At 46.0% G+C, this 27,071-nt stretch overlaps 1 protein-coding gene across 6 annotated transcripts in view; it reads left to right on the forward strand.

The window, feature by feature from the left end:
* Positions 1 to 5,777: 5,777 nt before the first annotated feature.
* The window catches only part of GTF2I (general transcription factor IIi), a 78,704-nt gene continuing 57,410 nt past the window's right edge, over positions 5,778 to 27,071 (forward strand). For 4 of the 6 annotated variants that reach the window (XR_005102220.1, XM_037375114.1, XM_037375116.1 and 1 more), the window contains exons 1-3: positions 5,779 to 5,998; positions 15,627 to 15,732; positions 17,101 to 17,239. Coding sequence is in view for 5 of the 6 variants with exons in the window: in XM_037375114.1 (XP_037231011.1) it covers positions 15,634 to 15,732; positions 17,101 to 17,239 (238 nt within the window). In the remaining variant the exon portion in view is untranslated. Of the gene's footprint in view, positions 5,999 to 15,626; positions 15,733 to 17,100; positions 17,240 to 27,071 lie in introns of all 6 variants that reach the window. The other 2 variants (XM_037375112.1, XM_037375113.1) reach the window with 1 other exon arrangement.

Genomic DNA, 27,071 nt, shown 5'->3' on the forward strand with positions numbered 1-27,071 from the left:
CCTCTTCTTCACACCCAAATGTCAACAGACCTGAGTGCAGAATAATTGGAGATAAGGATGCAATAGGCTGATTATGTTTAGAAGCACTAATAGATCTGCAGATATGTAAGTGGTGGTGACAGCCAACTGTGTTCAGCCAAAAATAAGTACGATGGCCCAGTGTTTGCCTGGGGAAGCCTCTGCAGATGATGGCACTGATGGGTGAGAAAGCTCCTCTGTGTGAAGCGCTGCTCATGCTGGTGCTGCCAGGCACTCCCCAGGAACATCACTTCTCTGGCAAAGGTGGTGATGGATGTGGACAAACACGCTCTCCTTCATTGAGGAATGCCGAATGGTTAGTTTGCACAAAAAATGCCCAGCTCTGCAGCTGAGGAAAACTGCATCTGGCTTCGACTTCTCACTTCCACAATGATCGGCGCAGAGCGCTCGCACAGCCTGGGCTCCCTGCTAGGAACACCTGGCTGCTCCTTGCTGCTCAGTTTTAAGCTCCTTCACTTCTGCTTTTGGGTGGCTTTTGGCCCCTTGGGAGAAGTTGTGTGCCCTGGGGAGGGGCAGGGGAGTTGATCCAGGGGAGAGTCAGGTTTAGAGCAGCTCTATAGAAGAGCCCCCAACCCTAGAAGACGACCCTGGTCCCCGGCAGCCTGCTGCTGCTCCTCGCTGCCGTGGTCCCGGCACACCCGCGCAGCTCGTGCAGGGAAGGGATGGACAGCATCTGGGAAGATCACACTGGAACCGTAACCTGAGCACAGGCAATGCTCTAAAGTGGTTATTGGTTTTGCTGATTTTTTTTCATTTTTGTATAAAGATATTTTTGGGGGTTTTTTTTGTTCAGGTGCCAATGAAATTGCTCTGTAATGTAAAGCAAAAATGCTCCCAAACTCCTTTCTGCTAGAAACGTAGGTTGAGTAGAAATGTCCATCTTTTATTGCAAGTACAAGAATCCCTTTTCAGCCTTTGCTGTTGTGGGTATTTGTATCAAATATGTAGGTGCCCAAATTGCTGGTCTGTTTGTCAACAGCTTGATCTAGGCTCCATAATTACACTAGCAAAGATTTCTTAGTGAGGAGCATGAAGGGGGGGGGGGGGGGGGAAACCCAAACAAAATTAGAAGATCCCCCAAACCCTCTCTTGGATGATAAAGCATCACTGGCAACCCCCCGATCTAATTCCCTCCTAATAGAAAAAAAATAAAAAATTATTTGAGGGATTGGCTAAACACACAAGACACAAGCACTGCTGGCTTCTGCGTTCCTTGAAGATGTGGGTTACACAGCTGAACTCATTTGCAGCGCGCCTGCACTAGGTCTGAACTATCACGTTTCGTGTTTGCTCGCGCTGTCCTTTCCGCTGCCTGGGACGCTTTGCAGTGCCGGCCTGAGCCTGGCGCTGGGCTGGAGCGGGCCCAGGAGCGCGTGGCGGGATGCTGGCACATCTCCCGCTCTGCCATCTTGTGCACAACCCTCCCGGCTTTCATTTTAGAAACACTCGGTCCCCGGCTGGCATGGCTGGGAGGAAAATTTGGGAAGCACCAGCGGATGCAGCAACGTCTGCATGAGCCTGCGAGGGCACCGACCATTCTGAGACATGAATAATTACTCAGCAGCCGCAGATACTTTTCATGTCCACATTAACCACTGTGCTCATCAAAGCATCTTACCGCACAGATTTGCTGGGTATTTTCAGAGTGGCAACTTCTTTTGTGCTGTAAGTAGATGTGTTTAGGGGTCCCAGTGACCTACTGCTAGCGCCTGCAATTCTGGAGAGCATGTCAAGTTTTTGGTTTTGCTTTGTGGGTTGTTTTTTTTCCTGATCTTTGGAAAAACACATGTTTATTGTCACTGTAACCCTCTGTCACAAAAGGTGAATTATTTTTAAATGCTTCCTTCTTCAAGTTACAGCACACAAGCCAGTGCAGAATTTCTGCCTAGTCTATAGATTTCATGTTGACATTAAAAATGGTAATAGAAGGCTCTTGATTTAAGATCACCACTCTGGGGGGATGTGGAGGGGAGAGCCAAGACATTCTAGTAAACATTCCTTGCTAAACTTCCCAGAACATCTGTAACTGAGGGAAGATGAGTAAATGATAGGAGAAAACAGTGCCTGTGCTTTTACTGGCCAAATATTTGTACTGCCCATGTGTTCACCAGCCTTATCACATGCACCACATTCAAAGGAAAAATACAGGATGTCCTTATTTACTATTTAACAGAGAAAAAAACTTGGTGAAAGAAAACTGCAGAGGAATCTAGAGAACTGGAGCAAAGGAAAATTGGTAAAGGAGCATGAAATAAGCTTATCTGGAGCCGTGTGCTGGAAAAAATGTGAATCGCTATAGTCTTGTTCTGGTCTGTCATCGCTACTGTGCTCTGACACAAAGAGCGTGTTGCTCTTCCTGAGCTGTAGTAGAGCTATACTGGATTGGAAGTTGCAATTAAAAAAAAAATTTGGGAGAAGGAAAGAGATTACATCTACATATAAAAGAAACAGCACACAGCGGGGAACTACGAACCCAGTGCTCTGGGGGTCTGACAGATTTGCTCATAGCTTCCAGACTCTGCAGCCTGACTTCTGCACTAAATATAAAAGACAATATAATTCTGTGTTATTTTTTTTTACAAGACGTTGGGGCTTCCTCTCCGTCTGCACTCCCCCTCTATTCAAAGGTTATATACATGAATCCTGGAACTAAAACGCTTTGAGGAAGAAATGGCAAAACACCAAGTAAAGGCTGGCAAATTGAGGCGCATATCCTGTGCTGGACAAAGATAAGGCAGTACTGGGGTGGAAGAATTGGGATTGGATCCAAACCTGCCACGCATGAAGTTTTTAGCAGGGGTGTTGAAGTTTTCCTGCCTGGAAAAGCAAGTGGTGATCAGTGTAAGACTGGTTGGTTTCTCTGTGCCCTCCACCCCTTCACCCATTTTTAAGGACTCCAGTAGTTCCAGAGGGCATACGATAAGGTTTTCAGACTCTCAGATGTTAGATGGAAGTTGTCAAGGATATTTAGATTTACCCATAGAAACTTCAAGGGTGAGTTGACTGAAATCCCCTACGCTAACTTAGCTTGAGGTTAAATTTGTAACTTCTTCCATACAGTGAAGCAAAGCCTTCTGATAAAGGCAGCCTAGCTTTTGTCAGTGCTAAAGAGAATAATGCATGTTTCTGGGGATGAAACAGAATAATTCCCCAAACTAATGAGTAAGTTAAAAAAAAATAAATGTAGTGGTCTCAATTTATTTTCAGAAGAAGTCTTATGAACTTGAAATGGAATACTATTTTTTTTTAAATGATGACAAAAATAACTGAATTCGACTCCTCTCTTCCAACGTTTTTAGTTTTACAGTCTGGCTCCCTTATTTAAAATAAATGTTTTGCTTGCCTTGTAGTTGTGTGAAAATCTCGTTCAATCTGTAGTTGAAGCCCAGCTGGTTAACTAGTCAAGGGAAAAGCAAAGGGATACAAAATACTTTGAAGCAAGGAATTTACATCAAAATATTTTCTGAAGCTAGAAGACTCGTTCTTGAATTTTAAATCTAGAAACAATGTAAAGATTAACTGGTCAGATGTTATATGTAACGGTCAGTTCAGGAATCTGCGGGTAAAAATCCACAGAGGCTGTGTATTACACTGAACGTCTTTTCTAGAAGGTATTTCCTGAATTTCCAGGCTCTGAACTGATGGAGAAACCATTGTGGTCCATGGTAATATGTTACAGTTGTTAATTACTCTAGCTACTAAAAACATACAAGTTATTTCTAGTCTGAGCATTGATTTACAACACCCAGCGAATGTCTCAGATGGATTTAGAAGCCTTAAGGAACCAATTTTTCAGTTACTCATCTTGCAGCCACACTGGGTAAACACTATTCTGCATGAAGCATGACTTAAGTTTAACTCTCTGACTTCAGTTAACTCCTAAACTTTATCCAGCTCCATAGCTCACGTGGCTGGGTCGGGTGGCAGAGAGGCATACAAAACCTTGTCCCTGAGAAATACCGAATTTCTACTCTTCTGAGGACCCACGTGGCAGCAACACAGTCCTTCCAGCAGGAAGCAGCTGCCACACATGACCCTCAAAATAAATCATGAGGTGATGCTGCGTAGCCAAAAGGCATCTCCTCTGCCACCAGGAACAGCTCATGCCAGCAGGACGAGGGTCCGGACACAGCCTCCAAGTGATGTCCTGGCAATGAGCTTCCATTTCTTAGGCAGGTAAAACTTCTCCCGTCTTCCAGGAGGATTTGCTTGAGTAACTTTTGGACAGGGTGTCCTTAGCACATCGAAATCTGCATGAAATGGCCACTATGGGCTGCGTGTGCAGTCAGGTACAGTAAGATGACAGTATGCAGTTATGGAGGAGCGATGCCTTCCGCGAAAAATGCCATCTGAACAGCAAGAGGAGCTGATGTGGATTTACAAAAGAGTTGTGGCTGCTTAGAAAGATTCAGTGTCTCTAGTGCTGAAGTCCTTCACCAGAGGTGATGCCTTTCCCTACACAGGATCTGCCAGAAGGAATCGCCCAAGTGCTGTAAGGCAAAATCTTCTAGTTTAGTTTAAGGTAGTGATGAAAGTTGGTGGTGGCTTTTTTTTGTGTGTGTGTCTTTTTTGGGGTTTTTTTTAGTGTTTTGGTGGGGTTTTTTGGTTTTGGTGTTTTTCTCTTTTTTGCTGTGCCACTGCAGGATGCTTCTGTCCCTTTCCCACAATGATGAGAAGTTGCATCCAGCTGAACACTGGCAGGGAACCACTGAGAGCCGCAACATCTTGAATCACTTGGGCCGTTTGCTTGAGGGACGCTGGTCAGGGTTTGCAGATTGGTGTTTGTTTTGCACAAACTCCATAGCCCCAACAGCCACGGTACGGGAACGGCCCACGCATCTCCTGCAGGGCCCTTTCCAAGCAGACAGCTTCTAAGCTTTAATTTCCAGTTTGATTTATTGCTATGTATTGCAATGAGGGGAAAGCTGAATGCTTTCAACTGAGCGTGCTTGTTTCCTTTACAAGGGAAATTTAGTTGAAATCGTGGTGTTTGATGGTTGCTCTTGACCAACTCTAGACATGGTTCATGTTTGAAAATACCATTAACTGTTTTATTTAGATCTCAACAGTCCTATACACACTATAAGAAAAATGTTGGTATTTATGAAAGAGTTTATTTTTAAGAGCACTTTTTTGGTGTTGGAACTGACGTTGCAATGCAACGTTTCCTGGTGAGCGGAAAACTTTCTATCCGCATTTACCGTGCTGAAGCCAAGTTCAAAGGATGAGAACAGCGATGCCAGCCGCAATGCGGGCCTGGCTGCACCCAGAACAGACCTCGGCGGTGGAATCCGTTGCGCGGAGCACCTTTGTCAAAGAAAGAAACGAACTTTCACCAACGGGGAAATGGTTTTGCTCTGAGGTTCGTTATTAAATGGAAAAAAATACATGGAAAAGGCAGGGGTTTCTGCTCAAGGGCTGCAGCGCGGGTTCGGGAGCGCTGGGACCGCCCCGGGCCCCACTGGCCAGGCTGGGCCGCCGCACGTCGGGAGGCCCGGCGCTCCCCGGGGCAGGCCGCAGGGGGGCGGCAGGCCCAGGGGCGGCGGGAGGCCGCTCCCCCCGCGCCTCCATCTTCCGTCCCGGCCCCCGCGGGGCGCAGGGCGCCGGCCGCCCCTCCCGGCGCGGGGCACGGCGGGAGCCGCAGTCCGGGGCCCTCCCCTCGGCCCGGCCCGGCCGCCGCCGCCGGACTGCGGCTCCCGGCGGCCCCCGCGAGGGACGCGCCTGCGCGGCCGCGGCTCCGCGAACAAAAAAAACCTGCCCCCTCCCCTCCCCGGAGCGGCGCTGGGCTCTGCCCGACACCGTGAGGATAAGAGCGGGGCCGTGCGGCCGCCCGGGCCTATCGCCGTGCCCGCTGCGAGCCCGCGGGGAGACGCGCCCCCGGCCCGGCCCTTCTCCCGCAGCCCGGCGGCGCCTCGTCGCCTGCAGCCAGCGGCACCGCGCTGCCCGCGCCCGGCGGCGGGTGAGTGGGAGGGCGGGAGCGGGCCTGGCCGGCGCGACGGGCGGCACCGTTACCCCGCCGGTCCCCGAGGGGAGGCCCCGCGGCGGGGGGTGAGGGGCGGCGGGGCCGCAGCCGCGGGGTAGCGGGGTGGCCGGTCGCGCCGCTCCCGCCCGGGCCGGGGGCGAGGGGGGCTCGGCGCCGGGGGGGCGGGGCCCCGCGCCCTTCACCGCCCCCTCCCCCGGGACCCCGGCCACCGGGGGGGGGGGGTGTGGGGGGGTGGGCGCTGCCACCGTGCCCCCGCCTCCCATTGGTCGGCGGGGCGGCGCGCACGTGCCGGAGCCCTGTGAGGGGCGGCGGCGATTGGGCGCAGGCGGGAAGGGGGCGGGGCGGGATATGCAAAGGAGCTGCGGTGGGGCCGCCCCCTCCCGGCCGCGGCCCGCGTGGGCCGCGCCGCTGCACGGAGCGGGGGGCGGCACCGGCGGGTCCCAGCACCGGCGGGTCCCAGCGCAGCCTCTTCCAGTTTTGTATTTCTTTTTCTTAACGTTTAGAGGCATTTAGATATTTTTTTTCTTAACATTTAGTAGAGTTTAGTATTTTAATTTTTTTTCTTAATATTTGAAGGAGTTTGGATTTTTTTATTGATATTTGGAGGTTTTTAAATTTTCTTTAATTTTTCCTTAGTATTCAGAGGAGTTTAGGTTCTTTTATATTTCTTAACGTTCAAAGGAGTTTAGATTTTTTTTTTTAAATTTATGAACATCCATAGGAGTTTAGATATTTTTTTCTTAACATTTAGAGGGTTTTGGATTCATTTTATTTTTTTATTTTGAGGAGTTTACATTTTTCTTATTTTTTTCTTAACATCTAGAGGAGTTAATGAGGTTTTTTGCTTAACATTTAGAGGCATTTAGAGGTTTTTAATTTTTTTACCTTAACGTTTAGGGGAGGATAGTTTTTTTTATGTTTTTTTGTTAACTTTTAGAAGAGTTTAGATTTTAATATTTTTTTTGTCTTAATCTTTAGTGGATTTTAGAGTGGTTTTTTTCTTAACGTTTAGAGCAGTTTAGGGTGGAATTTAGAATATTTTTTTCTTAACATTTGAATATATTTTTTTTCTTTTAAATGCATGAGGTAGACCAGATGGCATGAAGGGTTGTCCATTGTACAGCCCGGTGAGAGGCTGCCGGGGTCCCTTGTCCATCAGGGCATGGGAATTTTTTCCCAGGAGTTTGGCTGAAACTGGTCTTCTTTTGGAAAACCGATGAATTTGTCAGTTTTCCAACAAAAAATGACACGTTCCCAAACGCTTGCTGGTGGAATTAGCTTTTATCTCTGGGCTCCGATCCTGGGAGGAGAGTGACTTCTGATGGGATGGGCATAAACGCTTCAATCCCAGGAGGAACACCTGTACCCAGTGCTGTGGAAATGGGTGTGCTGGCCCGTTTGGTTAAAGACTAAATTAATTACTATAATGGGACTAAAGGGAGGAAAACGCGGAGGGAAGGAGGTGACTAAGCGAAGGGCCGGGTGCTGCTGAGGAGTGATGGGGCAATCAGTGCCACGAGATGCTGGTGCTGGGCAGCAAAGGGATGCGCCTCGAGTACCACCTAACAAAAAATATAATCACCCCATCAATTTATTTTTTTAATTTTTTCCAAGGTGTTAAACCACAGAGGGGTACCTAGTGTGACTTTAGCTCCCTGTGGGGATGCCAGCGGAACTGTTTTGTTTGCCCTTGTGTTTCCTGTGACTCTAGCGGTATGGCACGGAAATCCAAAGGAGCAGCTCGTGCTAGGGAGGACATCAATTTGTCGCTCTGGAAAAGGCGCCGGCACCAATTTTCTTATAATTAAATAAATACCAAAAGAGTTTAGACTAATTCACTTCTCAAATATTATGAGTAAGTGTTGATGGACACACAGAACTAAAGTCATTGTTATTCGACGATCATGTTGACTAAGTAAATATAATTATGCTGGTAAAGACAGAAGTTATCAGGTGGTCAGGACTGCTGTGATTAATATTTAATTTTGTTTACATGATTTCACCATAATTTACGAATGCCTACGTGCTGCAGGAGGATGCTGTGTACTCAAAAGCTAAGTGAGTTGTTCCCCAGGTCTGTCTTGAGTACAGAAAGGGACTTTTACACTGATGGTTTCTTAATTACGTTCGCTTTTATATAGTTGCCTTGTGAGGTATATAGATACCACATTTTCGTTTTATCTAAGATTTTGTGGTCTATAGGAATCTTTAGAAATGGTGAAAATCAGATTTAAATATCCCTTTGCAAACATTACGTGGAATGTGGAATGAGAGGAATCAGAGGTGCTTTTAAAATAAGTCGCTGGAATCTTGGTTTACTTTCTTAATGGTTCTTAGAAGCAGTGGAGGTAGTTGCCATCTAGGCTGACTTAAGTCATCATGCAGTGCTGAGTATCATAAAAGTACCTAGAAAAATGGGGATTAATTATTGCTGGTTGTGAAGGGGGGGTCTCACAGCTGTGTCATGAACCATGCTTCCCCCTGCCCGCAGCAAGACGCTGCTGGTTTGGAGTGGCTGTGCTGGCTGGGTGTGCTGGGTGCACTGGGCACCCCGTGTTCCCTCCGACCTTGGTTCGTTAGTGCCCTTCTCCTCCCCGACTGCCTGTGGTCGCAGACCTGCTCAGCTGCCCTGGGAGGGGCGGGGGGGGAAGGCAAGCTTAAATCGGTGAGCACTGCAGTGGGGGTGTGGGGCGGCGTGTTGATTTCCAGCGAGATGGTATTTCCGAGTGGCGTGATTTTGCAAATTCTGTTAATTAGAGAGGGATGTGGTGCTCTACTGGTGGGGTTTGTTGGGGTAAGCCAAACATTCCGTACTGAGTCTTGTTGATTCTGCTGCTGCCAGTTAAATCCCTGTGATGGGAGTGGGATTGACATGGTGGCAGTGAAAGTCCCAGCTGCCGTGTGCCATGGCCACTGTGCTGCACCGTGGTGGTGCCAGGGATGAACGGCACGGGTGTGCTCACCAGGGTATGAAACCAGCGAGTGCCACCCCTCTGTTCCTGGTGGCTGGGGCTAGAAGGTGCTGCAGCTCGAGGTTGGGGAGATAAACAGGTTTTTTAGTGAGCAAAGGAAAATGAAGGTTGACTTTAATGGTGCTGCATGCTTTTCTGGAGTCGGCCACCCTGCTGCTGTGGCTGAGGCTGGCATGGAAGACAGCAGGGGTGCTTCAGGGAGTATGTGTGGGGGGAGAGGGGCAGAGCCTCCCCGGGACCTTACGAGGCTTCTTCAGGGCTGCTCTGCTGTCCTTGAGAGTCACTTTTATTCATTTTTAGCAGGGGGTTAGTAGCCTGGGTTCAGTCTCGGCTAGGGGCTGACATGCCTGTGTACGTGACATGGCTCTGGCAGATGTGCCCAGCTGTGTACCTCCAAGGGAGCCACCTCCTGTCTGGAGGAGCTGGCAGTAAACCAGAAGAGAGAAACCCCGATGGGTTTGGGTTGACTAAATGCCCTCCGGTAGCTCCGTGTTGTCTCTCCTTCCTGTTCCTGATGCTGGGAAGCTTTGCCTTCTCGTTTGCGGTGTAGGCTGTGAGCAGAGTGAAGCGCTGCCAGACCTGCCTCTGCCTCTTCGCTTTGGGTTGAGCTGGCTGGGACTGTCTGGAGCTGCTCCTGCCTGGTGTGGGACGGCACTGCGGCACTCCGTGTGGTTCACGGCAGCCTGGTCCTTCACAGAGCTAACGGGGATGTTGCTCATCCAATTTGATTCATAATCTACACGTGCCAGATGCAGATGGTGAAGAACCGGCAATGCTTTTGTGAAGGCGCTCCCGGATCCTTTGCTTCTGTTTCTCTTGGGTTGTGGCTGTTGAAAATATTTCCTTTCCAAAAATCGTTGTGTGTATCTGAAGGTAGGGATGCCGCGCAGCCGGAGCACCCTTGCTCTTAAGCTTCTTGTGTTTCGGCTACGTGTGAGCAGTCTAGTGGCTGGAAGGAGCAGAAAATTGTTGCTTATAGAGTTATTTGTATAATTTTAAGATGATCAGTGACATGTCTTAACAAGGAATAACGGGATGGCGTATGTCAGCTGCGAACGAACACTGGAGGATGCAGGTGGCAGTCTCCTAACCCTGTGTGCACCGTGGCTAGGGTGGATGGGTTACAGAAAATCAGGAATGCCGGCAGTGGTAGGTTTGCATCCCAACAGAGTTTCTGTGCTGCCTTAGCTGAGGACCGTCAGACTTCATTTCCTCTGAAGCGTGGGATCGCTGAACTAAATTGTAGGAAGAAGATGATGACAGATTTTTTAACCAAGATCTGTTTAAAAAGATTCATTTGCACTTAACAGCTTGTGAGTATTAATCTGGACAGTTTGGAAGGAACCAGCTTCTGCCCTTTGTCAGAAGGCCAATATTGGGGCAGAGTTAAATATGCTGAAATTGTGCCTTGGCTCAGAAGGCAGAGAAGCCAAGGGGTGAAAGCTGCAACAGCCAAGAAGCAGTCTGGCTTCATGAGATTTTTTTTTTTTTTTTAATGATATATTTTCTTAGGTTTCTTCTTGTTCCAGCTTCATAATGAAACGCGTGCTTTTTTCCTCCGCTAGAATAACTGGTTTTCCCCAGGTAACAGAAGTGGCCCGTGGGCATCGAGCAGGAGCTGGACTTCTGTCCCATAGGGAGCAGCACATCTTCAGTGGCGTGTAAGGATGGGCTCACGCAAATTCGTGTCCAGCTGTACTGCAGGAACGTTCTTTTCTATCAGCGTGGCAAGATTTGTTTTAGTGTTTGTTACGCTTGGTGAGGGGTTAGTGGAGAGAAGTATGCTTTGGCATTCACAGCTGCTTTTCTGGAGAGAATTCCGTCCGGAGAGCAGACAATGAATAGATGTCCTATTTTGGGAATACCCACTTGCTTTACATCTGGTAAAAAGGTAAAAATGTGTGATATTGCTTATTAAGACTATGCAGAAATGCATATTCCTTCATTTTTATTTACCCCCTAATTTTCCATATGGGTTCTTTCTGTGCTTCGGTACCTGTCTTTTTTCATCAAGCTTAATTATTTTCTTACTTTTGCTTTTTGTGTGTCTAACAAGCAAGTCCTAGGGAGCGTATCTGTTCCTGTTGGGTTTACCAAGGCTGGTGGGTCTGCCCCTCGGTGAGTAAAGGGAGGATGGAAAGGAACTGTGTCTTGTTTTGTTCTCTCTTGCCTTCAGTGTTTCTATTTTTAGGTTCTTCAAAGTAGAAGCCAGCCAGAAACATGTGGAGTAAGATACATGTTGGTTTGATTTGGCATCCTGAAAAGCTGCTAGTTTTGGTCTTTGTTTTTCTCCTTGTGAAAGGAACATCCAGGGGGATTTTTAGCTCTGTATGAAGGTGACCTTCTCATGACGCAGTACACTGGTTTTGGCTGGGATGGAGTTAATTTTCATCACAGTAGCCAGTATGGGGCTGTGTTTGGGATTTGTGCTGGCAGCAGCGTTGATAACGCAGGGATGTTTTCATTATTGCTGAGCAGCGCCTGCACAGTGTGGGGGCCCTTCTGCTCCTCACCCCACCCCACCAGCGAGCCGGCTGGGGGCCACCAGGAGCTGGGAGGGGACATGGCCGGGACAGCTGACCCCGACTGACCCAGGGGTTATCCCACACCATATGGCGTCATGCTCGGCATATAAAGCTGGGGGAAGCAGGAGGAAGGAGGGGGATGTTGGGCGCGATGGCATTTCTCTTCCCAAGTCACCGTTACAGGTGATGGAGCCCTGCTCTCCTGGAGATGGCTGCGCACCTGCCTGCCCATGGGACGTGGTGAATGAATTCCGTGGTTTGCTTTGCCTGTGAGCACGGCTTTTCTTCTCTATCTCAGTCCACAGGTTTTTTGACTTTACGCCCTCCTGATTCTTTCCCCCATCCCACTTTGGGGGGTGGGCAAGCGGCTGTGTGGGGCTGAGCTGCCGGCTGGGGTTAAACTACAGCAGGGATGGCTAAATGCTGCATCCTCAGTACTCTGCCTGTGTATTTTGCTGAGCTTTGTTCGTTGCTACAAGCCTTAGGCAAAGGCTCATCTTGGCACAGTTAAGCTGAAGGATTTATAGGTAATTATAACTAATATTAACTGATCTGGAAGTTCTTTTTTAGCAATATGTGATTAAGATTAATAGATACATCATAAGTGATATTCTGGCAGCCGGCTTATAATTGTTCAGAGGATGGTTTTTAAATTGTCCTTGTGTAGCAGGTTGGTAATGGGTAAGGCGTTACACTTTCCAAGGCTTTGCACTGGGGATTTACGTTGGACAGTGGCGGGGTCACGCACTTCCTACGGGCTGGAAAAGCAGCCAGGTTCATGGGATCTGCTGAACCATACCCTACTCTTCCTAATAATAAACACTGTCCCAGTGGGATGGGTAAGGATAGTGGAGAAAACTGTTGTCGGAAAGGGAGAAACTGGGAAAATGGCAGGGAGGGGGGAGAAATCCCCCACGTGTGACTTGGTGTCAAGTGGGTAGGAAGAAGTACTCTTGGTGCTGCCATGGTGCAGCAGGGTGTCTCTAGAATCTACGTGAAGCACTGAAGTGGCACTACACAAACTGGTTAAAGAATGGGTATCCTGAAAATACAAGATATTATGACTTTACAGTTTGGAAAGACTCTTTCCAATGTTGTTAAAAAAGTAGACCCATGATAACCCAACCCAGCTCCTGATCCAAGTGTGATTCTGAGATACGGAGGCTGTGGCTTGATGTGCAGCAGCAAGGTCACTTGGGGTGTGCTGTCCTCACCACGGAGCCAGGACGGCTGTCTGCTGGGCTGTGCACTGAACCAAACTGGGACCGGGCCCAGTGGGGCACTTGTCCAGGGAATGGGGAGGAGAAGCTCCCTGACTGGATTCACTGTGTGCCTGTGGGTCAGGAACCACCTGCCAGGGACAGGAACAATTCTGCATGGGGGAAGACTGCCTGAGCTGGTGCTTCTCTGATGTGCTTGTGCATCCACAGCCTTCAAATGATGGCTGGGATTTCCTTTGCTTTCAGGACCCAGGTACTTCTGCAAAATAGAAAATAAATTCACTCTTGTTTTTATACAGCATGATTTTTCACCTAGCATGGGGTCGGTGCCTATGTTTGTGCCACTGCTGCCTTGGAAGGTGTTGAACTGGTGCAGAACAACTGCATCAGACAGTGAGCAGAGACCGGGAAGAGAGGGGAAATGTGTAGTTATGTTCTATTTCATCTTTAATATCGGATTGTTAAGATACCATTTTAAAAAGTCTAAAAGCTATCATGTTTAAAATCACTGTCAGCATCCCAAATCTAAAGGAGTTCCAAAGATGAGCTTGAGAACTCTTACTGCATTTCAAGACATCGTGGCTCAGTGAAGACTGATTTATTTACATCTCATCATAATCTCCTGCACTGGGGCTGGCTGAGCCCCGCAGCAGCCCTCACAGGGCTGTGCTTGTCTCGGTGGTTGGAAAGATGGTGGTAACACACCAGGGCTTCGGCTCCCACTGAGCAGCGCTCGCACAGCATCCAGGCTGCCTCTCCAGCCTCCCCCCACACCAGTAGGCTGGGGGTGGGCAAGGTCTTGGGAGGGGGCACAGCCAGGACAGCTGAGCCAAAGCGACCAACGGGATATTCCATACCATATAACGTCTGCTCAGATATAAAAGCTAAGAGAAAGGAGGAGGAAGCGGGGCATTTGTTACTTATGACATTTGCCTTCTGGAGCATCTGCTCCGCACGCTGGAGCCCTGCTTCCCAGGAAGTGGTCAAACATCGCTGCTGATGGGAAGTAGAGAATAACATCTTCTGTGTTCCTTTGCTTTTTTGCACACATGACTTTTGCTATTGCTTCATTAAACCGCCTTTATCTTGACCCAAAAGGTTTGTTTTCCATCTTATTCCCACCCCATTCTGCTGAGGAGAGGAGTGATGGAGCAGCTTGGTGGGCACCGGGCATCCAGCCAAGGTCAACCCCCCCCTTCTCCATTTTCCTGCTGTATTCCACAACCCGTAAGCAAGATGCCCCTCTTCCTCTGGAGGTTAACCCCATCAGCCTCTGCCTCCCCATCCACAGCTGACCCTCCCTTAGTTCACTGAAGGAATCGCTGTTATTCAGCAGTTAGCCCTTTATAGTCACTCCTGATGTTTAGCTCCTTTCCCAGGTGCTGGACCTGTTCGCATGCTCCTCCGTGTCGCAGGTGCTGCTCTTCCAGCCTCTCATCGCAGCATCCCCAAACAGCTGCTGGCCGTGCTGCTGCTGGTGCATCCAGAACGCAGTTGAAAAACTGTTTTAACCTCGCTGGCCTTGTGCCTGGAGAGCCAGAAGGCTGCTGAATGTCCATTGTGAGCTTGCAGTGATCCTAGCTGCTTCCCCCCCCCCCCCCCCCCCCCCCCCATTTGTTACCTGAAGTGCTGTAGATCCACCAGAAGAACAACGCAGTGCCATTTTTTTGTAGTGTAGGCACATATGATCGCAGGCAGCTGCCCTGACTTGTCAGCACATCCAAGAGGATACCCATCACCTTGGAAAACTGGAGCCACGTCATGTGCCCAGGTTCTACAGGAGCAGCAAGCTGTCCCATCGAGCCATTGCGAAATGTCTCGTTTAGCTGAGCTGTCTTGACTTTTGAGGTGATTTTTTTTTTTTCCCCAAGACTTGTGTGTGGAGTGGTAACAGTGACATCTCTACTGGTTGGTTCTCTCCTCCTCCAGTCTCTACTGGTTGGTTCTCTCCTCCTCCAGACAGGTTATTGCTTTAGATACGTGTAAACGTAACAGGTTGCAACACTCAGATAGAAAAATGCGCTCTTAGCAGCTGCTGGAACTTGGGTCTCAAGATATTCATTCTTGTCTGGACAGCTCTGCCAGCAGAAGCATAAAAAAAAATCCCTTTATTTTTTATATATTATATATATAAAATAAGATTATTAGTTACGTCTTAAGTTGAAAGTGTCCTGAATGACATACGGAAAATAGGTTTAAATCTTGTGTCACTGCTGAAATACAGTTTTTAATTTTAGCACCTTAATTGGGACTATTTAGCTTTGGTGTTACTCCTACAACTGAAAAATAGGAGAATAAACCCGTCACGTTGTGGTTACTGATGCTGTAGTGTCTGAGGCTGTGGGTTTAGGGCAGGGTGGCGGTGGCTGGTTTTGAGCTAGTTTGTGATAATTATTATATAATTCTTATATAATTAAAAATAAATGAAAAATAATATAATTACAGGAAGGATTGCTCTTATATTTATGTCAGATCTATGATTTTCTATTTTTTTTCCCCCTGAATGTTAATGCTGGTCTGTTTTGCTGTGTTTATCCAGACTGCTGGAGTTGCAGGCATGCTTAGAAGGAAAAATCAATGTAAATGCAGCTGATCGGTTAACGTGCATCTTTCTAGGCATGCAACTTGCAGTCTAGTCGTGGCAGAGTGTTTTAACTTTGGAAAGTTTACCTCCTGCTTTGGATGGAATGGCAGGAACCATGAAAGAACAAAAAAGCAAGCGCTTCTTCCTGATAATTGACCTGTATGTTGGGTTGCTTGTGTGTGGTGGGGTGTTGGGGGGTCTTAAATATTTTTATTTTCTTCGCTTGCTTAAGAGAGGTTTTTGTTTTCTTGCACTGTTGTGTGTCTCTGAACAGGTGTTTTTTTTATTTATTTCCTTTTATAGGAGGAAAATGGCCCAAATTACTGCACCAGCATCGTCCATCTGTAATGAGGGCTCCTCTGAAAACAGGATGGTGGTTACATTCCTCATGTCAGCGCTTGAGTCAATGGTTAGTAGAGCAGTCACGCAGCTGCTCCGTAACTCTGTCTTGGTGTGTGCAGCATGACACCGACGTATTGCTTCCCACTGGGAAGCAGGGAAGGTGTAATGTTTTATCTTTACCTTATTGTGTGCTGTGCAACCAGGTGTAAGTCTGGCTCTTTGCTGATGGAACGCCATGCTAACAGTCTTTTCAACAGTCATCTCTTGTTTCTTGTTTTGGGGTGGTGGTTTTAAAAAAAATTGTCGAATAAACGAATGGGAAATATTTGTTGATTGCTCAGGTAGACTGTGGTTGAAAGGCAAGAGTTCTGGTCTTTGTCATCCATAACATAGAGTGAATAAATGGTCTTGAGGCTAATGCCTTGTCCTCAGCTGCCGTGCTAATTCAACAAAACTTGTTCAGGAATTAGTTATCATTTTTTTTAAAGCTGGCATATAACCTGTTTTGTAGAAGTTATTTAATCACTGTGTGGTTGAACAGGGCTGTGAGTAGAACTGTCTGTCTTGTTTCATTAAAGTTGAGACACTGTCAAATGTTTGGTTCTTTAAAATTGTTTTCTGAAATGATAAAAAATTCTTTTTAGCAATGAAACTTTGAATGGGATGGTTATAAGATAATTGATTGCCAGCCTTTTTTCCCAATGGGTATATTAAATTCCTAAAGGCTTTGTGTCACTTTTCCCCCCGCATGCTGCAGTTGGTGTCTATAGGCTGCAGCAAACTCCTGTCTGAGCTCCTAGGAGAAACTGACCTTTTGTGATCGCTTCTTGATGATCTCACTAATTTTCTTAAGATCTTTGCTCTCTCCTTGCGCCGCAGGCTTCCTGCCTTACTCCTTTGCCTGACGTTTCTTCCAGCAGAACGCACGTAGGTGCTCACAGGGAAGGTGCGATGTTTCTGCTCCGGAGGAATTGCCCTGAGCCTGAGCAGGGCAGGCAGGGCAAGGCAGAGTCCACGCCTTGCTCAGCAGAACGCGTGTGATCGGCATGCTGGGAATGAACCAAACCCCTGTACGCTCTGCTGAAAGTTGGGAGTTGGAGTGAGATGCTCAATATGATTATCTTAACAGGGAAGTGATAATTTCACGTGGATTGATGTCATAAATCATTTTAATTAAAAACAGTGTGATCTCGGAGTCTAGACGAGGCCTTCATTTCACTAATGCATCTACAATGCTTTTAAGATTCCTGATGAAAAGCGCCCCAGATATATAAATTATCCTTTGCTAATGGCTGATGCTACGTTGCTCGCAGTACCTTTGGAAGGGTGGATGCTGGCAGCAGAAGTAGTAACTGTTTTATATGATACCACATACATTTCTATTAACTGTACTCTTAACGATGGTAATACAAGCTTCTTGTTTTTCTTTTTATAGTGTAAAGAACTTGCCAAGTCCAAGGCAGAAGTTGCCTGTATTGCTGTATATGAAACAGACGTGTTTGTAGTTGGAACTGAGAGAGGAAGAGCCTTTGTCAATTCTAGGAAAGATTTTCAGAAGGATTTTGTCAAATACTGTAAGTTTCAATGTTGTATTTCTGTATTTCACAAGCTGCTTAATGTGTATTGCATACTAGTAATAACTTTGGAGAACAAAGTTCCGTGTATCATGGCTACATGCTATAATTACGTTGGCGATGGCAAAACCAGCTGTTAATGAACATAAACGTGATCAGTAACGGTGGTCATGTTTGGAGTGTTATTTCAATTGTGGCTGGAAAGGTTCATTTCTTCTTGTAGATAATGTGACAAACTAGTACAACAAGAAGCATTAGACTGTCCACCCTCACAACATGTCCTGCGTTGCCTAGTGCATGTGAATTTTGCTTTGTATCCCCTCCTCCAAGTCTTTTTTTCCCGCTCGTGAAGATGGAGTGGGAAATCAAACAGGTGGTGGGCTACTTCTGTCAGCTCAGGTGGTCCTGGTTCTTCAGATCACTTCATGCATGTTTTTGACAGGATGCTATTTTTGTATGTCGCTTTTTTATATCACTGTTATTTAGTAGACAGAAATACGTATCTACACCATAATGACTTAAAATTACAACTGCATAACTTCTGTACCCTTTTAAGTACATCTAGGGTGTGGTTTTTGTTTGATTTCATTTTAATAGTAAAACAGTGGATCTTTTGTGTTCATATAACCCATTGAGTACAGGACTGTATTTTTAGGAGTTAGGTTACAAAGATTCGGTGACTCTTTGGGGAAGCATTAATGTACTCATTTAGTAAAGTGTTGTTGATGGACACTGCTTAGTCAATAACGAAATATACATTTACCTGCCCAGGGAAAGGGAGAAGATGCAGGTCAAGAGGCAGGTATGAGAGAAGAATCAGTTGGGGGGGAAGGGGAGAGTTTAAAAGCAACAGGTGTAAAATGTTCTGGCTTGACTAATTAAATACCACTTGGAAAGCAACTATGTTGGATCTGTAACAGAAACATTCTCTCCTAAAAATGCTTTTGCTGTTAGCTAAAATTGTCCTGGAGGTTTTATCCTGAGGTCATTTGTTTGTGGTGGGGCTCTGGATTTTTGCCACTGTCCTACTTGCTCGGACAGTGACTTTCTGTGCACTGAAGTATATTTACTGTAAGGCAAGTCACTGCAGTGTTGCACTGCAACAGATAACTGATATAAAAATGCAGAATTACGACCTCACTAAGGAATCAAGTGTAAGATGAATCACTTATTTTTTTTATTTTTTTACAGGGGCAGCCTTCTAATACTGGCAGTTATGAAAACTGTTAGCTGAATAGTGGGGGGGAGTTCAGTTTTTTACTTTTTCTTTTGTGGTGGTGGTGGTTTTTGCTCCTTAAAAGTCTTCCCTGAGGTCCTAGGTATTTTGGTTTATTGCCAGTATGCTGGTATCACGGGCCCTGATATACTGAAGACTTGGTATATTGGGCACATCTATTGGTAGGGAGTCTGAAAAAAAGCGGGATTTGGGCCGTGGTGGCCTTGGCTAGGTCTGCATTTCTGGTGCTGTACCATGGGAAGCGCCGGCTTCTCATCCATGCTTGTGTTCAAGCACCTCAGGTGTGGTTCTTGGGCAGTGCTTTTGTGCTGTTAGGGCAACGAGATTAAACAATGTTCACTTTGAAAACGGCATCCTCCTCGTGCTTCTTGCAGAATGTTGTGGTGTAGGTCCGTCTGAATGAAGCCAGCTAACCTCAGCCATTGCTTCCGTGGTTTCACTAGGTGCATATCCCTGGGCCTTCTGGGGAGTCCTGATGCTGGAGGTAGTTTTCTGCTGTTGCAAACAAAGATATTGAAAATTATAGAAAACTTGACTTCAGAACACCATTTTCTAGGAATAATAGCATTACCCATTCCTGGCGGTGCTGATTCCATCGCTGCCTTTGACAACTTTGAAGTCTTGGCAAAGTTTACGGTGTAATGTCTTTTGATCTAAACTTAGAGCTGTGGAGGCAACAGTTCCTTTTGCCCTCACATCTTATTTCTTTGATTAAATGTAAAAGTTAGCAACGGGCAGCGTTAGTTGCAGTTTTACTAGGTGTTTTGGAAAAACCCAGGAAGGCCACAGTTCTCTGTGTTTTTAATAAGTTAGAGCTGGGCCTTTTTTGTTCCTTTACAATTAGTAAAGGCTTCCAAAAGATTCTTACATTGCTATTAGAACTAAACATTTAAAAAAAAAACAACTAAAAAAACCAAACAAAAAACCCCAAAAAGACCATCACAGAGACAGTGATGTCAGGTCTCTGGAACACGTGGTGCTGACAATATTGAGAATTAGCTCTCTGCTTGTGTGGGTCTCTGTTTTTCTTTTAAGTATGGAAGCAGAAGTGTAATTACTGAGCATCCCTCTGGTTATGCCTGACTGTTGTGACAAGCCAGCATGTGTCTCCAGTCTTTACTCCACTTCTTCCACAGCTCCTTTGTATAGTTTGAGTAAATATGAGGAGTTTTCAGAATTTGGAGGGCTCAGGCTTCAAACCCGCTGCTTATTTTTAGTAATGAGTATAATTTAGCGGGCTAAATTGATGAAATGGCTATATGAGGTTTATGAAGGAAGTGGCATGTACGCTTTCTAGCAGTATAGGACTGACAAAAAAAGTGAAAGTGGCGCTGGGGTTTGGTTTCCTGTGGCTTTCAGCCATAACGACTTTCACCCACGTGGGTTCCCCAGCGCCTGGCTGTGGGGGAAGGGGGAGCCCTGTGCATATCTCCTGTACCTCCTTACCTCAGGAAAAGGCATTGGAAACAAATCATAGTGATGCTTTTTTGTAAATGTTAGTATGGGTTTCGTAGTGAGTGTTGAGGAACCAGTCAACAGGCGTTAGTTATTTAAAATAGGGTCAGGTAATACATCCTTCAGGATTGTGCTTAATTAAGATGGCTGTTAGCCCTATTTAAAGGTGAAATGGTATCTTTCAATCAATGTAGGACTGCATGTGCTTGTACGCCTGATGTCTAAGTTGGGTAACCTACAGTGTCAGCTATTCTCAGCCTGCGTAAGTTTGTATTGTACACAAAAAAAGTATATTCTGTGAGTGCCTGCTCATCCTCAGAACATGGACAAGCATGGATACTTGGGCACTGTGAGCAGGCAAAGTCATACGCCTCTTGCCCCTACCAGTACCTCTTTGTTCTAGTTGTTGTTCCCTGCTGAAGCGTGTTGTTGGTCCTCGGCTCCTCGTGGATGGCCTCGGCAAGATGAAGCACCTCCTTGCTGTCTGCAGTGCTGTGGAGTTGGGGGCTCTCAGCCATCCTGAACAGGAGATTTATTCCAGGGGAGTCTCAAGGATGCTGTTCCCTTCGTGCATTCATCTTTGTCATCTTGGCAGTTTCCCTTGAGGTTTGGTCAAGGTTTGGTGTCAGCTCTGTGGAATCCATTCTCGTTTGAGTGGAGCCGGAGGTGGTTTAGAAAACAACTGAAAACCAAAACAGAAGAGGCCTCATCGTCTCCAGGTTGTATCTGCCTGTCAGAAGTGAACTTTCAGAGGAGGAGGAGCTTCCTGACTCGGAAGCACCTTTTTGGTCATCTGCTCTGGACTTTGGAGGAGATTTACCCAGCACTGTGTGTTCCATCACATCTGCCAAGGAACTGATTCTTCCACAAGAATCCCGGTTGCCTCTGCTAGCCTTTCCACTGGTACCAGCTGTTGCACCATCGGTATACAGGTTGCACGGAAGCTTAATGCTGCTTGTTCTGCAACTTTCTGTCAGCTCTCCCAGTCGTGCTGCTTTTCCTCCTTTGGTGCCAGGGCTCTGGGCTCGCTTGCTGGAGGTGGGGCCCTCTTGCATCGGTAGATGGTTCATCTTGGACGATAGGTCCTTTATTTTTAGGAGCCTTTGTTTTCCTTCTGGTGGCCTCATGTTTCTACGCTGATCTTAACAAGGCATTTGGTGTGGGCCAGAGTTTGGCTTCAAGTCCTGCTAGAGGCTTTGTCCCAGCATCTTTTACTCTTCTTACCTGTACCTCCCATGTCCATCCAGCCACAGGTTGCAAGAACTCCTTGTAGCATCAAGGATGCTCAGAATCAGAGTGCTTTGATTGGGCACGGCTGTTCCTCCTGCCTGTGGTGAATGAACGACACATGATGCTCCAAAGACCTTATGGGTAAGATTGCTCAGCTTTGGCTGCTCAGTATCTTTGATGTGTGGATTACTGCTCCCTTTTGGGTATCCCGCATCATCTGCAGGCAAGTAAAATGACTCTTCCCATAGACTAGGCGATGGTGGACCTGCTTGAAGATCTGCAGCTAGGCTTGTGTTTCATTGAATCCTTCCAGCCATTGAGCAAATAGATGTATTGGGTTTTCTGGGCAATTCTTCTGGCATTGTGCTCCATCTCTTTGACTCCATAACTAACCTGATGCTTAAGCAGTTTAGAGGGGATTGAAAAAGCAAACAAAACCAGAGACCTTGAAAGGCCAGATCTTGCTGGTTTAAAAACCAAAACAAACTCGAAACAGTCTCTAACTGGACTGGCAACTGTTGGACTACTTTGGCCTGCTGTAATTTCCATCTGAATACCTGAATTTGGCATTTCTGGCCTTGTAGTACCTTGTCCCTGTAGTCTAGAGAGATTTAAGCACTCTGGCTAAAGTTACACCACGTCTAGGGTCTTGCTGTGGTATATTCCAGGTTCCTACTCCAAAGCTGTAGTTACAGCTAAGCAGTCACTGTCCTCGCTTCAGGTTTTGGCTTCCACAGAAGCTGCGGTTCACTGTGCAAGATCTCTTCTCTGTGGAGAATGAGCTTTTCTGCTTAATATCCAAGAAGGTTTCAAATGCACGAAAAGACTAGAGAAATCCTTTGGTCTTCAAGAATGTGTAAATGGGATTCTGAGTAGTCCATCTGCACATCACACCTACACCAGAGAGTGTCAGTCTACTTTGTGCCTCGCTGTTCATCCCCACAGGCTGGAGGATGCCTGTGTGGGATTAAAGCAAATCTGTTACTGCCTAGACCTTGCTTTCCAGGCAGCATCTTCCCAGCTATGCCAAAGAGGTACAACTCGCTTCTGTCTTTGCTTTCTGTGTTCCCTTCAGTGGCAGAATTTTGATCTGTTTCTAGGGATTCTCCTTGTGCAATCTTACTCTGGCTGTTCTCTGAGTGACAGAAATAGTTTTTCCTTACGTTAAATGTTAATGTTTAAACTATGTCTGCACAGGACAAAGCTATTCGGACATCCCAGGGCACTGTTTAGCATCTCTGGCTGTAATACCGCAGTAAGAGAAGTGCTGTCAGGGAATGCAGTGCACCTGCCTGGGACGGGGGCTGTGCCACGGTATCACGTGCACCGTGCTGAGAGCCTGGGCAGCTGGAAGGCAGGCTGCATGCTCTGGGTATGTTTTGATCAGAAGTGACGGCTTTGCTTGCTTCAAGAGGTCTCCCCAGCGGTGAACGCGAGTTCTGTGCCTGCTGTCTGCATGAGGACTTTGCTGTGGAGGAATTTGTGGCGCTGGCTGGAGTCATCCCCTATGGAAAAGTGCCTACGGACACTACAGCCCTGAGCAGCAGTTTCCATTGTTTGTGTGCCTGTCATTATCTGTGTTGTGCTGTGTCTTGCTGACGGGATGTACGTGCACTCCAAATGGCTTAATATGATTTTGAAAAATAAGATAGTTAATACTTCTCTTGTGATGGAGGTTTAAAGAACATTAGTATTCGCCACTGCATCACCACAGGTGCAGTTAGTTCTAATATTAGTAATAATAGAAGCAGTGCTAGCAACAGGACCATATCTACAAAACAACTTAGGTACCTAAAAATCTAGAGCAAAGTTCTGTAGGCATTGAAATAGCTCATGAATCAGTACTTTTGTCTTGAACTGTGTTCTCTTTGTAGGCGATGATATCCCAAGTGCATGATGTAGAGATACATGGCCAGTATTTTTTAATAAAAGCTCAGTGAAATTAGTATAAATATAAATTTTAATGTGCTGAAGCTCGGTTGGCACGTCTTGCTGCTTGCTTCCATTTTCCTAATGGATGAAGCTATTGACGTGTTCAATCCCATCTGTGTATTGCCTGTGCGCTTTCACTACAAGGCACGCTGAACAACCTGTGGTAGTGCACCCCCGAGAGCATCTCGTGTTTAGGAGATGGTACGTGGGAGTCAAACAACAGTAGTGTGAATCTTTTTATTAACTTGGTAGCTCTGGGTTAATTTTGGACTTGGGCTTAAAAATGTCTTTGATTAAATCGCTGAGATAGCCCCTGACACTGGCAGCTTGCTCGTCGGTGTGTACTGCACCGCTAGTCAGGCCATAGTCCTTCTATGGTACCATTTGGATGCTCCAGTAACGATGTAAGTGAAGTATTAATACAGTTGATTTGCTTCTTCCTTACAACTGTGATTACCTCTGATTCTGTATATCTTACTTATCATGCCTGTAGTAATTCGGGAGTAGCATCTGAACAGGGTGGTCAGCTTTTCAGCTCTGAAGCAGAATGTCTCAGACTTGAAATTGAGCACAGACTGAATCCCTGACCCGCGTGGAAGCAGCCTAATCTATTTTCAGTTTTACTCTAATAACAGAGGTTATTAGTGGCTTGATCTAACTGCTGATGATTGTGTGTGTTTGTCCCCTTTATAATATCTAAAGGACAATCATCATCTTTGTCTCGATTATGTGCTACAGTATTATAAAGAAGTACCATTCTGTAACTAGCTGACATTTTTATGTTGCTCAGAGGCTAATCCCTTGACACTAATGCAGCTAGTTTAAAAATACCACTTCTTTTTGATGTGCCGGTGTGGAAACTGGTTTCCCACAGTGATTTTCTTTGGCCCTAAACTGTTCTGTGGCCAGCTGAGACTTATGTGGCTTTCGCTGCTCCTGAAGCTACAGAGTATTTTGGAAGAGAAAGGAGTCATCAAATCGTAGATGCAGATAGTAAATGAAAGGAAGACTGTAAGAGCCAGGCAGAGGATTAATCCTGACAGAACACTTGTGGAGTTGCATATATGCCATTACTAATCTGTTACCCATTTTAAATGCAAATGGGGGGCTGGATCTATGATTTTTGATGTAGCTTTGGTCTTGCAGTGCACCTCAAAATGGGTATGCTTCACGGAGTGCACAGCAGGAAAGAAGGATGTTGGAATAGTTGCTTTTTACAGCTGTGACTGTCAGGATGCTTTCCCCTTGCCAAGCCAGAGCTGGTTTACACCTCTGACTCTGGAACTCTCTTTTTTTTTTTTCTTTTTTTTTTTTCTTTTTTTTTTTTTTTCCCCACAGCAGATTTCCTTCCAGCTGTTAGAGATTGGCCTCTCTAAAAACTACCTCTGCTAAATGCTTATTCTGTCTGAGTACCTGCTACAACAGGCTCTTCCCAGTCACTTTTAATGGGAACTTACTCTGCTGTGGCTCTGGGTTGTGTTCCTGAGTTTTCACCTCCCTTTTAGCAACAGATGGCTTGGAGTAACTTGTACTGCTCCAGATTGTAAGACCAGAAGAGAGAGAGAGCTGCTCCTGGCCGTGCTGACTGTAGCCCATCGCCATTTCCCAGACTAACCATGCTGGCAAACATGCTGTATTCACTCCTACCATGTCTGTCCCTTGAGAGCTAAGACCTTGCATCCCTGCTAGTGGAAGGGATCACATAAGTGTTCCCTTGTCCGTTTTACATTACGTGAGCCAGGTTGCATCGTGCCTGTTCAGTGAGGTGTTAATGCTAACCTGGCTGGCTCTGCCTGCAGTTAATTAGGGAGCAGTTTAATAATCCTTTTTGCTTGGGAGAGCTGTGGGTATGGTAACTGCTGTTCTTGTGTATCTCCTTTCCTGTTCCGCAGCTCTCTGTGCCTCATGGTCTTCTGTATTTGTGCCCAGACCACTGTTTGACTGTAAAACCTTAGCGCTGTGGGTTAGTTCTGGGGGTCTCCATCTCCCCAGGATGCTACAAAGATGCCTGGAGTGCCCTGATTGCTAAAGCTTGTGGGATATTTTTGTTTATTTAATAAAAAGCATGAAGCTTCAGATATTCCTGCTGGAAAGGCACTTTGCTACATACATTGTGACTGCCTCCAGCACTCTGGGTTTCTGCTTTCCCAGTCAAAGTATTTATGTTGTACTCTGTTTATTGGAAGCACTAGTTCATATTTTGTATCTGTTTCTGCCTCACCCCTAGTTTTTGGGGGAGTTTTTGTGTTGTGGTTGTAACTGCTTGATAAATGAACTGAACTGTGTTCATTCTTGGAATACCCAACACCTTTTTTGATTCAAGATTTAAGTTCCACTTTCTATTTTGTATTTGCAGAATGTAGCTGTGAGTTAAAGCATCTACCTTTAAAGATTTGATCAGTTTATTCCTAATGAATCACGCACTTAGGAATTAGTTTAAAGATAACATTCCTAGCGGGCACCAAACATTTGCAGTTACAAGTAATAAAAATAAAATCCAAAGCAGTTATCCCCGTCCTTCTCACTGTAAGGGCTGCTTTTGTTTGCCATTGCTGTCTCTGCTGGAGCTCGCTTAAATCGTTCAGCTTACAGTTGCCTTCTGCCTAACCCTTTGAAATGCAGATAATGTAGTTTCTGAGCTGTCCTGTGCTGCATATTTCTCACATATTAATACATGTTCATTAGCTGCAGTCCTCATTAATAACCTAGATCTTTGTGAAAAACATGGAAATTACTCTCCCGTCTTTTAGCTTTACCTTGTGGCCTGCTATACTCTTTTATACTACTGTTCTCCTTCCCTTCTTTTTTCCCCATCTTCCCAGACTGGGAAAAGGGCTTTACTGGGTGGTGGCCAGCCCTGGCTAGCCATGCATTTCTGATGGTCTCTTTTGCAAACCCTTTCTCATGGCATTAGGGGTGGGTTAATCTGTTTTTCTTAAGCTTTACGTTACTGGCAGTTTCCCTTGTTTTACAGGTCAGTTTACCCCTTTTTCCCAAGTTCTCGAAAGGAAAAGAACAATGAATTTTCAAACCTTCTGTTAAATAGGTAGGCACAAGTTATTTTTTAAAGAGTTTTATACAATCACTTTCTGCCTGCTTTCCTTAGGGGTGCTTCCGTTGCTTCCACTAGGTCCCTCTCTGGCTCCATGGGAATGTCAGGAGCATCTTGTAGGTCGTGTGCCAGTCTGGGTGCCTTTTCTTTCCCGCACCTTTACCTTATTAGAGCTAGGCTGCTCATCCTGCTCGTCGGAAACCTTTCATGTTCTCTCTCTGCCTAGCCAGTTAAGGGGTATGAAGTTAACAGCTAATTTAAAAAAAAAACAAACCTTGCTAAGAAAGTTCAGTCACCTTCCAGTGGAGACCACCCATCTCGTTCCCTCGGGGTCATAAACAGACAGAAAATTACTGTAGATGGCTGATCTTTTTGAAATTCCCTGACTCTTAAATTCTGCCTCAGGTGCTTTGCTTTTCTTGTGGTTTAAACCATCCTTTGATAACCATAAAATGATTTTTTCCTTTAATTTGAGGTTATTGTCCAATTTCCTGAACTGTAAAACTGGATGGCCATAAAAAGCTCACAGATGAACTGGGGGGATGCATTATAAAACAAAGCAAAACACTTTTAGCCACACACACAGTTACTTTCCCTCTTTCATTGCTCGTAGTTATTTTCAGAAACTTATTTTCCATAAGCACAAATGGTAAAATATATGTACCTGAGCGTTGTCATAAAATCTTTGCTGCCCTTAAGTTGCCTCTGAGTGTCTGTGCAGGGGTGACATTCATACTCTTACAATCATTTCTTGGCTTTCTCTACCTGGGTGATTAAACCCCACCTGATTAAAAACCTTCTGATGTTGTACACATCTGATGTATATATCACAGGACTGACAGCTCTTTTGCTGGAAGAGTGTTAAGCTTCATCAGCTTCAGATACTGCATCCTACCAGCTTTTTTGTGTTTGCGTCTCATCTTCAG

This window comes from Falco rusticolus, chromosome 1 (assembly GCF_015220075.1).
Source record: "Falco rusticolus isolate bFalRus1 chromosome 1, bFalRus1.pri, whole genome shotgun sequence".
In the NCBI taxonomy this organism is placed as follows: Eukaryota; Metazoa; Chordata; class Aves; order Falconiformes; family Falconidae; genus Falco; species Falco rusticolus.